The sequence below is a fragment of the Nerophis ophidion genome, linkage group LG11, assembly GCF_033978795.1.
Source record: "Nerophis ophidion isolate RoL-2023_Sa linkage group LG11, RoL_Noph_v1.0, whole genome shotgun sequence".
Classification (NCBI taxonomy): domain Eukaryota; kingdom Metazoa; phylum Chordata; class Actinopteri; order Syngnathiformes; family Syngnathidae; genus Nerophis; species Nerophis ophidion.
In genome coordinates, this window is record NC_084621.1 from 13,512,313 (window position 1) to 13,527,101 (window position 14,789).

Genomic DNA, 14,789 nt, shown 5'->3' on the forward strand with positions numbered 1-14,789 from the left:
AATCTGGATAATTTCCGATATCACATTTTAAAACATTTATCGACCGAAAATATCGGCAGTCCGATATTATCAGACATCTCTAGTCTTATATATATATATATATATATATATATATATATATATATATATATATATATATATATATATATATACGTTTTTTATTAATAATAATCTAGCAGCAGCCAGACCCTTGGGTGCTGTGAATGTCAATCATATATATATATATATATATATATATATATATATATATATATATATATATATATATATATATATATATATATAAATAAAAGACATACTTGAATTTCAATGAATTACAATAATACATACTGAAATTCAAGTATTTCTTATATACATATATATATATATATATATGTATATATATATATATATATATATATATATATATATATATATATACATACATATATACATATATATATATACATATATATATATATATATATATATATACATATATATATATGTATATAAGAAATACTTGAATTTCAGGGAATTACAGCGCTATATATATATATATATATATATATATATATATATATATATATATATATATATATATATATATATACATACATACATACATAGCAGTAATGGGGGTCACCCACATCTGCGGTCCTCACTAAGGTTTTTCATTGTCATCCCAATGAGTTGAGTTTTTCTTTGCCTTGATGTGGGATCTGAACCGAGGATGTCATTGTGGCTTGTGCAGCCCTTTGAGACACTTGTGATTTAGTGCTACATAAGTAAAACTGGATTGATTGATGCCGTAGCTTGCTAGCTTGAGTAGGCTAGCTTTCTGAGACTCTTATTTTGTTAGCGCAGGCAGGATGAAGCAGCGCTTTTATTGTGAAGACAGGAACTGTGCAGTCGGTCTTTAGAGTTTTGACGGCAGGTACGGCACAATAAAAAATCTTTCTCGCCTTTCTGTCGGTCGTTTTTTCTTAATAAAGACCTGGCAGCAGCCAGCATCACCTCACAAGACCCTGGGGTGCCGTGAATGTCAATCAAGTGACGTCTTGGTGAAGATTGATGGTCACTCATTTTTAGGTGTATTCTTGTAATGGCCTGACACACCCTTCGCCATCCACCGCTAGCTCGCCATCCACGTAACGGCCACCCCTGGTCCATATGAATGCTTCCATGTTGTACTCACCACACGCATAACACAAGAAGCATCATCAGCTCCAGTCACTCTCCAGTCTTCTGAGACAGTTCTGGTGGGTAGAGAACTGAGCAAGTGCAAGGTCACAGGCCTCCAAGTGTCATGTGACTTAGTAGTAGTGCACCCTTCCGATGGTCCCCGTTCCCGACCCCAGGATGTCCGGCTGTCCGTTCCTCCAGATCTCCCGTATGATCCTCTCCCGCTCCTCCAGCCGCTGCGCCCTCTCCAGCTCGTCCGCTGAAGTGAAAACGTTGAGCGTGCCGTCCGAGTGGTTGCTGCCGTGGTTGCAGACGGGGATCTCGGTGGAGAGCAGCGGGGCGGGCGCTTCCACGTCCTGAGACCTCTCCTCGTCCTCGTCCTCCTCGCTCTCCTCCTCGTCCTGGCCGGCGACGTCCTTCGGCGGCTTCTTCTCGGGCGTGGCGGCGGCGGACGAGGCCTGCTCGGTGCGGGGCTTGCAGGAGATGCGGATGACCAGCAGGCAGAGGGTCAGCACCAGGCCGAAACACACGCCCAGCACGAAGTAGAGGCCGAAAGTCTCTGGGTTTGCTGAAGGGAACAACATCACATCATTTTACACACAAACCTGACATCTTTTTTTCTTAAAGGGGAACATTATCACCAGACCTATGTAAGCGTCAATATATACCTTCATGTTGCAGAAAAAAGACCGCATGTTTTTTTAACCGATTTCCGAACTCTAAATGGGTGAATTTTGGCGAATTAAACGCCTTCCTGTTTATGGCTCTTTTGGCGATGACGTCAGAACGTGACGTAACACACCTGCCATTTTCATTTTCAACACATTACAAACACCGGGTCTCAGCTCTGTTATTTTCCGTTTTTTCGACTATTTTTTGGAACCTTGGAGACATCATGCCTCGTCGGTGTGTTGTCGGAGGGTGTAACAACACTAAAAGGGAGGGATTCAAGTTGCACCACTGGCCCGAAGATGCCAAAGTGGCAAGAAATCTTCTTTCAGACCCCCATTGAATGTGCCGGAGTGTCTGCACATTTTACCGGCGAAGACAGACATGGCACAGAGATGTATGGATAACCTGCAGATGCATTTGCAACAATAAAGTCAACGAAATCACAAAGGTGAGTTTTGTTGATGTTGTTGACTTATGTGCTGATCAGACATATTTGGTCGCGGCGTGACTGCCAGCTAATCGATGCTAACATGCTACGCTAATCGATGCTAACATGCTATTTACCGGCGGTGCTAAGGCAGACATGGCACAGAGATGTATGGATAACCTGCAGATGCATTTGCAACGATAAAGTCAACGAAATCACAAAGGTGAGTTTTGTTGATGTTGTTGACGTATGTGCTAATCAGACATATTTGGTCGCGGCGTGACTGCCAGCTAATCGATGCTAACATGCTACGCTAATCGATGCTAAAATGCTATTTACCGGCGGTGCTAAGGCAGACATGGCACAGTGATGTATGGATAACCTGCTTATGCATTTGCAACGATAAAGTCAACGAAATCACAAAGGTGAGTTTTGTTGATGTTGTTGACTTATGTGCTAATCAGACATATTTGGTCGCGGCGTGACTGCCAGCTAATCGATGCTAACATGCTACGCTAATCGATGCTAACATGCTATTTACAGGCAGAGATGTATGGATAACCTGCAGATGCATTTGCAACGATAAAGTCAATGAAATCACAAAGGTGAGTTTTGTTGATGTTGTTGACTTATGTGCTAATCAGACATATTTGGTCGCGGCGTGACTGCCAGCTAATCGATGCTAACATGCTACGCTAATCAATGCTAACATGCTATTTACCGGCAGTGCTAAGGCAGACATGGCACAGAGATGTATGGATAACCTGCAGATGCATTTGCAACAATAAAGTCAACGAAATCACAAAGGTGAGTTTTGTTGATGTTGTTGACTTATGTGCTAATCAGACATATTTGGTCGCGGCGTGACTGCCAGCTAATCGATGCTAACATACTACGCTAATCGATGCTAACATGTTATTTACCGGCAGTGCTAAGGCAGACATGGCACAGAGATGTATGGATAACCTGCAGATGCATTTGCAACGATAAAGTCAACGAAATCACAAAGGTGAGTTTTGTTGATGTTGTTGACTTATGTGCTAATCAGACATATTTGGTCGCGGCGTGACTGCCAGCTAATCGATGCTAACATGCTACGCTAATCGATGCTAACATGCAATTTACCGGCAGTGCTAAGGCAGATATGGCACAGAGATGTATGGATAACCTGCAGTTGCATTTGCAACGATAAAGTCAACGAAATCACAAAGGTGAGTTTTGTTGATGTTGTTGACTTATGTGCTAATCAGACATCTTTGGTTGCGGCGTGACTGCCAGCTAATCGATGCTAACATGCTACGCTAATCGATGCCAACATGCTATTTACCGGCAGTGCTAAGGCAGACATGGCACAGAGATGTATGGATAACCTGCAGATGCATTTGCAACGATAAAGTCAACGAAATCACAAAGGTGAGTTTTGTTGATGTTGTTGACTTATGTGCTAATCAGACATATTTGGTCGCGGCGTGACTGCCAGCTAATCGCTGCTAACATGCTACGCTAATCGATGCTAACATACTATTTACCGGCGGTGCTAAAGCAGACGTGGCACAGAGATGTATGGATAACCTGCAGATGCATTTGCAACGATGAAGTCAACGAAATCACAAAGGTGAGTTTTGTTGATGTTGTTGACTTATGTGCTAATCAGACATATTTGGTTGCGGCGTGACTGCCAGCTAATCAATGCTAACATGTTATGCTAATCGATGCTAACATACTATTTACCGGTAGAGATGTATGGATAACCTGCAGATGCATTTGCAACGATAAAGTCAACGAAATCACAAAGGTGAGTTTTGTTGATGTTGTTGACGTATGTGCTAATCAGACATATTTGGTCGCGGCGTGACTGCCAGCTAATCGATGCTAACATGCTATGCTAATCGATGCTAACATGCTATTTACCGGCAGAGATGTATGGATAACCTGCAGATGCATTTGCAACGATAAAGTCAACGAAATCACCAAGGTGAGTTTTGTTGATGTTGTTGACTTATGTGCTAATCAGACATCTTTGGTCGCGGCGTGACTGCCAGCTAATCGATGCTAACATGCTACGCTAATCGATGCTAACATGCTATTTACCGGCAGTGCTAAGACAGACATGGCACAGAGATGTATGGATAACCTTCAGATGCATTTGCAACGATAAAGTCAACGAAATCACAAAGGTGAGTTTTGTTGATGTTGACTTATGTGCTAATCAGACATATTTGGTCGCGGCGTGACCGCCAGCTAATCGTTGCTAACATGCTACGCTAATCGATGCTAACATGCTATTTACCGGCAGTGCTAAGGCAGACATGGCACAGAGATGTATGGATAACCTGCAGATGCATTTGCAAGTATTTTACGTTTCCTTCCACCCACATTAAATGCGAAACAAACACTTACCAATCGACGGATTTAAGTTGCTCCAGTGTCACAAGATGCAAAAGTCCTGATCGTTTGGTCCGCACATTTTACCGGCGATGCTAACGCAGCTATTCGGCCATGCTATGGCTATGAATAGCGTCAATAGCTATTCGCTCAATAGCTTCAGTTTCTTCTTCAATACTTTCATACTCCAACCATCCGTTTCAAAACATGCGTAATCTGTTGAATCGCTTAAACCGCTGAAATCCGAGTCCGAATCCGAGCTAATGTCGCTATATCTTGCTGTGCTATTCGCCATTATTTGTTTACGTTGGCAGCACTGTGTGACGTCACAGGGAAATGGATAGTGTCTTCGCAGAGAGCGAAAAAAAGGCACTTTAAAGCTTTTTTTTAGGGATATTCCGGGACCGGTAAAATTTTGAAAAATACTTAAAAAAATACAAAAAGCCACTGGGAACTGATTTTTATTGTTTTTAACCCTTTTGAAATTGTGGTAATGTTCCCCTTTAAGACAGCTCTAATGCACAGGTGTCAAACTCAAGGCCCGGAAGCCAGATCTGGCCCGCCACTTCATTTTATCTGGCCCGCACACACCCGGAAATGATATGTGACAATAAAATACTTCATATTTTCTCACTAAATGTAACAGATTTTTTAAAATTTTGACAGAAAAAATAAACATACTGCTTGAAATTGCACGCCTTTTAAACTTTAATTGTTTCCACTACTGCAACCAATATTACAGTATATTATCATACTTTCCAAACATCTTTTTGAATAAATAAGAAAAAAAACCTTAACTTTACAGCAAACTACTTATCAAATTAATTAAAAGAGACAATACATGTTCTGTTGTTCTTTACAGCATATTACTGTAAATTGAAAAAAAAGAGTACTCTTTTTTTGCATTAAAATTCTGTTGACCGAACTGCCAGTTTTTGACTGTAAAATGTACAATTGTTGTTTTTGGTGCATTACTGTAAATGGGAAGACGGTACATTTGTTTTTAACGGTAGAAAAACTGTCAGCTAAGTTGCCCGAATAAAAACAGAACTTGTAACGTTTTTCCATGAATAATATAATGTTGTACAACCAATGTCAATTTAACACAACATTTCTGGCAACTAAGCTGCCAGCATTTTGCATGGAACCCCCCTGAAAACAATGGTACTGTTTTGTTTTTTGTATCTCCAGTCCTCTCCACGGTTTCTCATTGTCCCATTGGGTTGAGTTTTTCCTTGCCCTGATGTGGGATCTGAACCAAGGATATCATTGGGGCTTGTGCAGCCCTTTGAGACACTTGTGATTTAGGGCAATATAAGTAAACTTTGATTGATTGATTGATTTTACAGTAAAATTTTGCAAATGTAAAGTTTTTTTTACTGTAAACTATTTTGAGGTGGGTGAAGGGTAGGGGGTAGCAGGGGGTGTATATTGTAGTGTCCTAGAAGAGTTAATGCCGCAATGGATTCCAGGTATTTGTTCTGTCGTGGTACAGAGCAGATGTTCTACCGCAATGTGTTTGTCATTCTTGTTTGGTGTGGATTCACAGTGTGGCGCATATTAGTAACAGTGTTAAAGTTGTTTATATGGACACCCTCAGTGTGACATGTATGGCTGTAGACTGTGTGTGTGTATATATATATATATATATAGCCGGAAATATTATGTGACTGGGCCGGCTAACGATAGTTTATATATCAAAGATGAAATATTAACATTGCAACACATGCCAATACGGCCGCTTTACTTTACTAAATTTTAATTTTTCATTTCGCCGCCAAATATCCTGCTTAAACGTGGCGGTATGATGACGCGTGCACGTGATGGCACGCATTGTAGAGGACATTTTGTTCCAGCATCGTTCCCAGCTATTAAGTCGTCTCTTTTCACCGCATAATTCCACAGTATTATGGACATCTGTGTTGCTGAATCTTTTGCAATTTGTTCAATGATTAATGGAGACGTCAAAGAAGAAAGCTGTAGGTGGGAAATGGTGTGTTGCGGCCGCCTTTAGCAACACAAACACAGCCGGTGTTTCATTGTTTACATTCCCGAAAGATGACGGTGAAGCTTTACTATGGAAATGAGCGGACACGGTTGGATTGGACCACACACCCAAAGTACAGTGTATTACGCAACAATTATTTCGAAAGATTGTGTTTCGAAGAGGGTCCCTTGCGAAGGGCAGAGATGGGCATCGCCACCACCCGTCGACTGGTGCCGAAGAAAGGTGCGGGGCCCACCTTCAGGTTGTACAGGTACCACCATATAATCTCACTAAAACACTAGTAACACAATAAGCAGATAAGGGATTTTCCAGAATTATCCGAGTAAATTTGTCTAATAACATCTGTTCATTTTAGAATTGATTTTAAAACATTGTTGTTTGTTTTTAAATCTTTACATGGACTCGGACCTCATCCAAATTTACATTCCTGCGCGCGCTCCGAGGTCCGAGAGCCAGCTCCAGCTCGTGGTGCCCAAGACCAGACTTAAGACCAGAGGAGACAGGGCCTTCTCTGTGGTCGGCCCTAAGCTTTGGAACACTCTGCCGCTCCATGTTCAAACTGCTTCCACAGTGGAGTGTTTTAAGTCTCGTCTTTAGACCCACTTTTATTCTTTGGCTTTTAACACTACGTGAGTTGTGTGGTCCTCTGTCCTCTGTTGTCCTGTGTTTTTTATACACTTTGATTTCTATTTTACTGTTTTAATTGATTTTACCCTTTAAAATAGTTTTTAATCATATTTGTTTTTATATTGTTTTTATTTTTTTAGGGCTTCACGGTGGCAGAGGGGTTAGTGCGTCTGCCTCACAATACGAAGGTCCTGCAGTCCTGGGTTCAAATCCAGGCTCGGGATCTTTCTGTGTGGAGTTTGCATGTTCTCCCCGTGAATGCGTGGGTTCCCTCCGAGTACTCCGGCTTCCTCCCACTTCCAAAGACATGCACCTGGGGATAGGTTGATTGGCAACACTAAATGGTCCCTAGTGTGTGAATGTGAGTGTGAATGTCTGTCTATCTGTGTTGGCCCTGCGATGAGGTGGCGACTTGTCCGGGGTGTACCCCGCCTTCCGCCCGATTGTAGCTGAGATAGACGCCAGCGCCCCCCGCGACCCCGAAAGGGAATAAGCGGTAGAAAATGGATGGATGGATGGTTTTATTTGTATTTATTTTTTGTTTCATTCAGTCATTGGTGGAGCATAATATTGTTTTTTTTTTAATAGTTTTTAACATGGCTGTGCAGCACTTTGGAAACGTCATTGTTGTTTAAATGTGCTATATAAATAAAGTGGATTGGATTGGATTGGATTGAATCGCTGCCACTGTATAGTCCTTTTTTACATTTTTAATTTTTCTAGTCCTTCACTCTGACTTTCCTCATCCAGAAATCTTTCATCCTCGCTCAAATTAATGGGGAAATCGTCGCTTTCTCGCTGCTGGTGGCCATGATTGTAAACAATGTTCAGATGTGAGGAGCTCCACAACCCGTGACGTCACGCGCACATCGTCTGCTACTTCCGGTACAGGCAAGGCTTTTTTTTATGGGCGACCAAAAGTTGCCAACTTTATCGTGGATGTTCTCTAACTAAATCCTTTCAGCAAAAACATGGCAATATGGCGAAATGATCAAGTATGACACATAGAATGGACCTGCTATCCCCGTTTAAATAAGAACACCTCATTTCAGTAGGCCTTTAAGTTTATTGGCGCTCAGTACTTCTCCCTTTAAAAAGTCATACATTTTACTTTTTGAAGCCGATACCGATAATTTCCGATATTACATTTTAACGCATTTATCGGCTGACAATATCGGCAGTCCAATATAATCGGACATCTCTAGTGATTTTACCGGGATGACAGTTTGACCCTGGAACAGACGAATGAACACTAATAAATCTCCCTCCATCTCACCTTTAATGTGCGCATAAGCAGCTATGCTGTTGCTCAGGAGGTCCATTTCTTTCTTCCTCACATCCATGGTGGCGCTCGCTTCCTTCCAAGCTGCAACAGACAAATCACACACATCCTGGTGTCAAGTCCAACATGGCGAGACTACACAGTGTTTATGCATGCATGCTCTTCACGTGCTGCACTTGGATGTCAAAGCCAGGGAACACATGCCTGGCGGGTGGGTGGAACCACGCCTTCTGAGGGTCAGACAAAAGCTTGTCTGTGTGCTCTTTTAGCACCCGCTTCATCTGGAGGAGGACATCATGCATCTGGCACATGACACCCTGCCTCTGACGCTCCTCCTCCTCCATCACACACACGTCCTTAGGACAGAGTTCAGGTCCATTTGGTAGTAGTCGCCCAGGACTTCATGATGCCTGACCCCGTCCACAGAAACACCTGTGAGGCGGCCTTGTCTTTGACGTGTAACATTCTCTGTTGTCTTCTAAACTTTTCCATGACTTCCCCAAGGAAGGAGTCAATAGCCAGTGTTGGGACTAAAGCCTTACAAGGTAAACACTTACTGTAACGCTGCTTTTTTCTGCAGAAACTAGTAGTCTAACGCAGTATTTTTTTATATTCAGAAATCAATCAATCAATGTTTATTTATATAGCCCTAAATCACAAGTGTATCAAAGGGCTGAACAATCCACAACGACATCCTCAGTTCAGAGCCCACATAAGGGCAAGGAAAAACTCACAACCCAGTGGGATGCCAATATGGATGACTATGAGAAACCTTGGAGAGGACCGCAGATGTGTGTGACCACCCCCCTAGGGGAGACTGGATGCAATGGATGTTGAATGGGTCTAGTATAATATTGTGAGAGTCCAGTCCATAGTGGATCTAACATAGAAATGTGAGAGTCCAGTCCATAGTGGATCTAACATAATAGTGTGAGAGTCAAGTCAATAGTGGATCTAACATAACAGTGTGAGTCCAGTCCATAGTGGATCTAACATAATAGTGTGAGAGTCCAGTCCATAGTGGATCTAACATAATAGTGTGAGAGTCCAGTCCATAGTGGATCTAACATAATAGTGAGAGTCCAGTCCATAGTGGATCTAACATAATAGTGTGAGAGTCCAGTCCGTAGTGGATCTAACATAATAGTGAGAGTCCAGTCCATAGTGGATCTAACATAATAGTGTGAGAGTCCAGTCCATAGTGGATCTAACATAATAGTGAGAGTCCAGTCCATAGTGGATCTAACATAATAGTGTGAGAGTCCTTTCCATAGTGGATTTAACATAATAGTGTGAGAGTCCAGTCCATAGTGGATCTAACATAATAGTGAGAGTCCAGTCCATAGTGGATCTATCATAATAGTGAGAGTCCAGTCCATAGTGGATCTAACATAATAGTGTGAGAGTCCAGTCCACAGTGGATCTAACATAATAGTGTGTGTCCAGTTCATAGTGGATCTAACATAATAGTGTGAGAGTCCAGTCCATAGTGGATCTAACATAATAGTGGGAGAGTCCAGTCCATAGTGGATCTAACATAATAGTGAGAGTCCAGTCCATAGTGGATCTAACATAATAGTGAGAGAGTCCAGTCCATAGTGGATCTAACATAATAGTGAGAGTCCAGTCCATAGTGGATCTAACATAATAGTGAGAGTCCAGTCCATAGTGGATCTTACATAATAGTGGGAGAGTCCAGTCCATAGTGGATCTAACATAATAGTGTGAGAGTCCAGTCCATAGTGGATCTAACATAATAGTGAGGGAGTCCAGTCCATAGTGTATCTAACATAATAGTGAGAGTCCAGTCCATAGTGGATCCAACATAATAGTAAGAGTCCAGTCCATAGTGGATCTAACATAATAGTGTGAGAGTCCAGTCCATAGTGGATCTAACATAATAGTGTGAGTCCAGTCCATAGTGGATCTAACATAATAGTGAGAGTCCAGTCCATAGTGGATCTAACATAATAGTGAGAGTCCAGTCCATAGTGGATCTAACATAATAGTGTGAGAGTCCAGTCCATAGCGGATCTAACATAATAGTGAGAGTCCAGTCCATAGTGGATCCAACATAATAGTGAGAGTCCAGTCCATAGTGGATCCAACATAATAGTGAGAGTCCAGTCCATAGTGGATCTAACATAATAGTGAGAGTGTCCAGTCCATAGTGGATCTAACATAATAGTGAGAGTCCAGTCCATAGTGGATCTAACATAATAGTGTGAGAGTCCAGTCCTTAGTGGATCTAACATAATAGTGAGAGTCCAGTTCATAGTGGATCTAACATAATAGTGAGAGTCCAGTCCATAGTGGAGCTAACATAATTATGAGAGTCCAGTCATCCACATATGCAGTCCTCTCCAAGGTTTCTCATAGTCATTTATATTATGTATGTGTGAATAATGCTGTATAATAGACTGTATTTACGTTATTCACATGTAACAAATACCTAAGTGTTTATTGTCTATTGTGAGCAAACTGTGATGCTGAATTTCCCCCAGTGGTCAATTAAGTACTTTCTATTCTTTTCTATTTTCTGACAAATAAAAGACACATATTGGGATTGACTCAATATTCCCCGCACAGTTTAATGTGCTTTTGTAAAGACCACTTGACAGTGTTTGTCTGAAACACAATGACATTCAGTCCACAGTGTTTGAGGCCTGACAAGCACATGTGTAACATTTGACCGACAGTCGTTGAAAGCGGGACTTACTGATCGTCAGTTATCGACCATTTTTTAATGGTTATAAAACTTAAATTATTACATGATGTCGCTCTAAAAAAAAACACACGCCACAGGGGCCGCCACGGACGTTATTTACTTATGTGAAAAAATTAGGACACCCAATTGTTTTCTCATCTGTTTTGCAGTTTCCACGCGGTCATGCTGGCAGTCCAATGGACACGTGAAGCAAGTAGAGAACAAAAGGAGGCGCTTGTAATTCTAACACTCCCAGCTGATGTGAGAAACTATATGGACCTTGTCTTATGGCTGACCATACAGAAAAACAACTGACTATAGAGCAAATATAACACTTATCGTCAGCTCAGAAAGTCAAGTACTTATTTTATTCATGTATATATATATATATTATATATATATATATATATATATATATATATATATATATATACCGTATTTCCTTGACTTGCCGCCAGGGCGCTAAATAATTTAAAACCTCTTCTCACTCTGATGCATACCAAAGGCATGCGGTAAATTTAGGCCTGCGCTTATAAATTTGAGTGTGATGTAAGGATACCATCATGAAAAGCACATTTAATTTAAAAAAAAACCTTAATATGGTCTTACTTATAAATGAAGTCCATGCGCAGCTCCTTCTGATCAAAAGCATCGATAACTTGTTTATAGAAGTCTTCCTGATCTTTCTTCACTTTTAAAAGTCTCTCTGTCTCGATGGAGATCTTCCTTTATTACCTGCTGCTTCCATTGAAAGTCCAGTTTAGAAAACTGTTTATTTTATATATGTAATCCTCCGTGTTAAAAGTGCAAGCGAGAGGAAAATATAAACGATCGCTGCTTGTTGTCACTTCTTCTGCAGCCGAGAAGTCGCAAGAAGGATCACTAGCGCCCTCTACCACCAGGAGGCGGGAGTCATTTAATGACTCACATTTGACACACGCAGCTACGGTATATTAATAAAACATAGCTGCTTACTGTTCTTTTTAGCATATTCAATAGCTTGGACCTTAAATCCTACTGAATAGCTCTTAATCTTCTTCCCTTTATGCGATTTCAAATGATTGAAATCAGCCTCCTCCATTTTGAAAATGACAGGTAAAGTGTCACTCGTGACGTGACGAGTTTGACCCGGTGGAAATTCTAGACATGGGCAAATAAAAATAATATTTTGTGAAACGAGTTTGACCCGGCGTTAATCCTGAGCCGGCGGTAATGCTAAGCATATGCTAATTATTCTGCGAAACGAGTCTGACCCGGCAGTAATTCTAGGCAGGCGCATACTAAAATTAAGTTATAAGTTTGACGGCAATTCAAGGAAATACGGTAAATAATATTAGTTGATAAATTCACACATAAGTCGCTGTGGAGTATACGTCGCACCCCCGGCAAAACTATGAAAAAAACTGCGACTTACATTCCGAAAAATACGGTAATACTTTACTCTAAATTGCACTAACGGCGTGTTTATGTCTGTTCAAATCTCACCCGCAGTTGACCTGAATGAAGGGTCTCTACCATCATGTCAATGCTTCAGATTTATACTTCATTTGATTGTTTTGGGAACGTTCAGCCATAAAAAATTTAAAAAAAGCGCACATGTAGCCCATATGTCTGTCATGTGGCTTAGGAAACCCAAGTGGAGCACAAACAGACGCTTGTAAACGAGGACGTCAACAGAAAGGAGAACTCACCACGATCCAACTGAGACGCCGGTCTTCAGTCCCAGCTCATGGTGTGCAGAGTGGATGTGAAACAATCAGGCTCGGTCTTTGTCCCTCTCCGGATTACGGCGATCTTTGGTCCTCAGTATAAACAGTTGATGTGGCCGGCCTGAGACAAGAGCAAACACACGCGTCAGGCTGCGTTAGATCCAAGGTCACTGAGGCGTCCGCAATGCAAACAGTAAGGAGGACCAGAGGGAGCACTTTCATTTGACACTCTTTCCATTGCAAAAAAAAATTTAGCTTTTTTGCCTTCAAGCCTTGTACCGTATTTCCTTGAATATATAGTATGCGCCTGCCTAGAATTAACGCCGGGTCAAACTCGTTTCGCAAAATATTTAGCATATGCCTAAAATTTCCACCGGGTCAAACTCGTCACGTCACGAGTGACACTTCACCTATCATAATTTTCAAAATGGAACAGGCTGATTTCAATTATTTGAAATCGCATAAAGGGAAGAAGATTAAGAGCTAATCAGTAGGATTTAAGGTCCAAGCTATTGAATATGCTAAAAAGAACAGTAAGCAGCTATGTTTTATTGATATACCGTAGCTGCGTGTGTCATCAGTCATCTAAGATGGACTGATGCAAAGTGGAAAAGTGTTCTGTGGTCTGACGAGTCCACATATCAAATTGTTTTTGGAAACTGTGGACGTGGTGTCCTCCGGAACAAAGAGGAAAACAACCATCTGGACTGTTATCGACGCAAAGTTGAAAAGCCAGCATCTGTGATGGTATGGGGGTGTATTAGTGCCCAAGGCATGGGTAACTTACACATCTGTGAAGGCACCATTAATGCTGAATGGTCCATACAGGTTTTGGAGCAACATATGTTGTCATGGACGCCCCTGCTTATTTCAGCAAGACAATGCCAAGCCACATGTTACAACAGCGTGGTTTTGTAGTAAAAGAGAGCGGGTACTTTCCTGGCCCGCATGCGGTCCAGACCTGTCTCCCATTATGAAGCATAAAATACGACACCGGAGACTGTTGAAGGACTGAAGCTCTACATAAAACAAGAATGGTAAAGAATTCCACTTTCAAAGCTTCAATTAGTTTCCTCAGTTCCCAAATGTTTATTGAGTGTTGTTAAAAGAAAAGGTGATGTAACACAGTGGTGAACATGCCCTTTCCTAACTACTTTGGCACGTGTTGCAGCCATTAAATTCTAAGTTAATTAATATTTGCAACAAAAAAAAGTTTATGAGTTTTAACATCAAATATCTTGTCTTTGTAGTGCATTCAATTGAACATGGGTGGAAAATGATTCACAAATCATTGTATTCTGTTTATATTTACATCTAACGCAATTTCCCAATTCATATGGAAACGGGGTTTGTATGTTTTTCACAGAAAATGAGCCAAAGTCAGTGAGTCTCAGTTGGAAAAATGAATTGATTGTATCATTTTTCTTTTAATATAAAAATTAAAACGGGTCCCACAGACCCGAACACCACACAAGCCACGTTTCTAAGTTTAAAGTACACACTTCCAAAGCCCAGAGACGCAGGAAGTCCGCTATCACCTAGTTCAAACAACTATGTTGTTGTTTTCACATGTAAGCAACTTTAAAACATCCTTTCCTCTTTTTTTTTTTGTACAGAAAGGGGACTTTTTTTGTACAGAAAGGGGACTTCCATCAGCATCAAAGCGGAGAAACCATCCCTTAACCAGTCCAGGCGACTTCTATTCCTTGCCAGTACATTTAACAAGCTGTCGTATTTGGCCCGAAGGAACTCCAAGTAGTCCAATGACAGGCTGTTAGACTTGGCCTAAGATCACTGCAGAAACCCCT

General features: G+C 41.2%; 1 protein-coding gene across 3 annotated transcripts in view; it reads right to left on the reverse strand.

The window, feature by feature from the left end:
- Positions 1–847: 847 nt before the first annotated feature.
- Positions 848–14,789, reverse strand: part of eva1ba (eva-1 homolog Ba (C. elegans)) — a 46,466-nt gene continuing 32,524 nt past the window's right edge. For 2 of the 3 annotated variants that reach the window (XM_061915126.1, XM_061915127.1), the window contains 3 exons: positions 12,964–13,102; positions 8,560–8,649; positions 848–1,732 (listed from right to left, as the gene is read on the reverse strand). In XM_061915126.1, coding sequence (XP_061771110.1) covers positions 1,296–1,732; positions 8,560–8,626 — 504 coding nt within the window. In that variant the 5' untranslated portion in view covers positions 8,627–8,649; positions 12,964–13,102 and the 3' untranslated portion in view covers positions 848–1,295. The remainder of the gene's footprint in view (positions 1,733–8,559; positions 8,650–12,963; positions 13,103–14,789) is intronic. The other variant, XM_061915128.1, reaches the window with a different exon arrangement.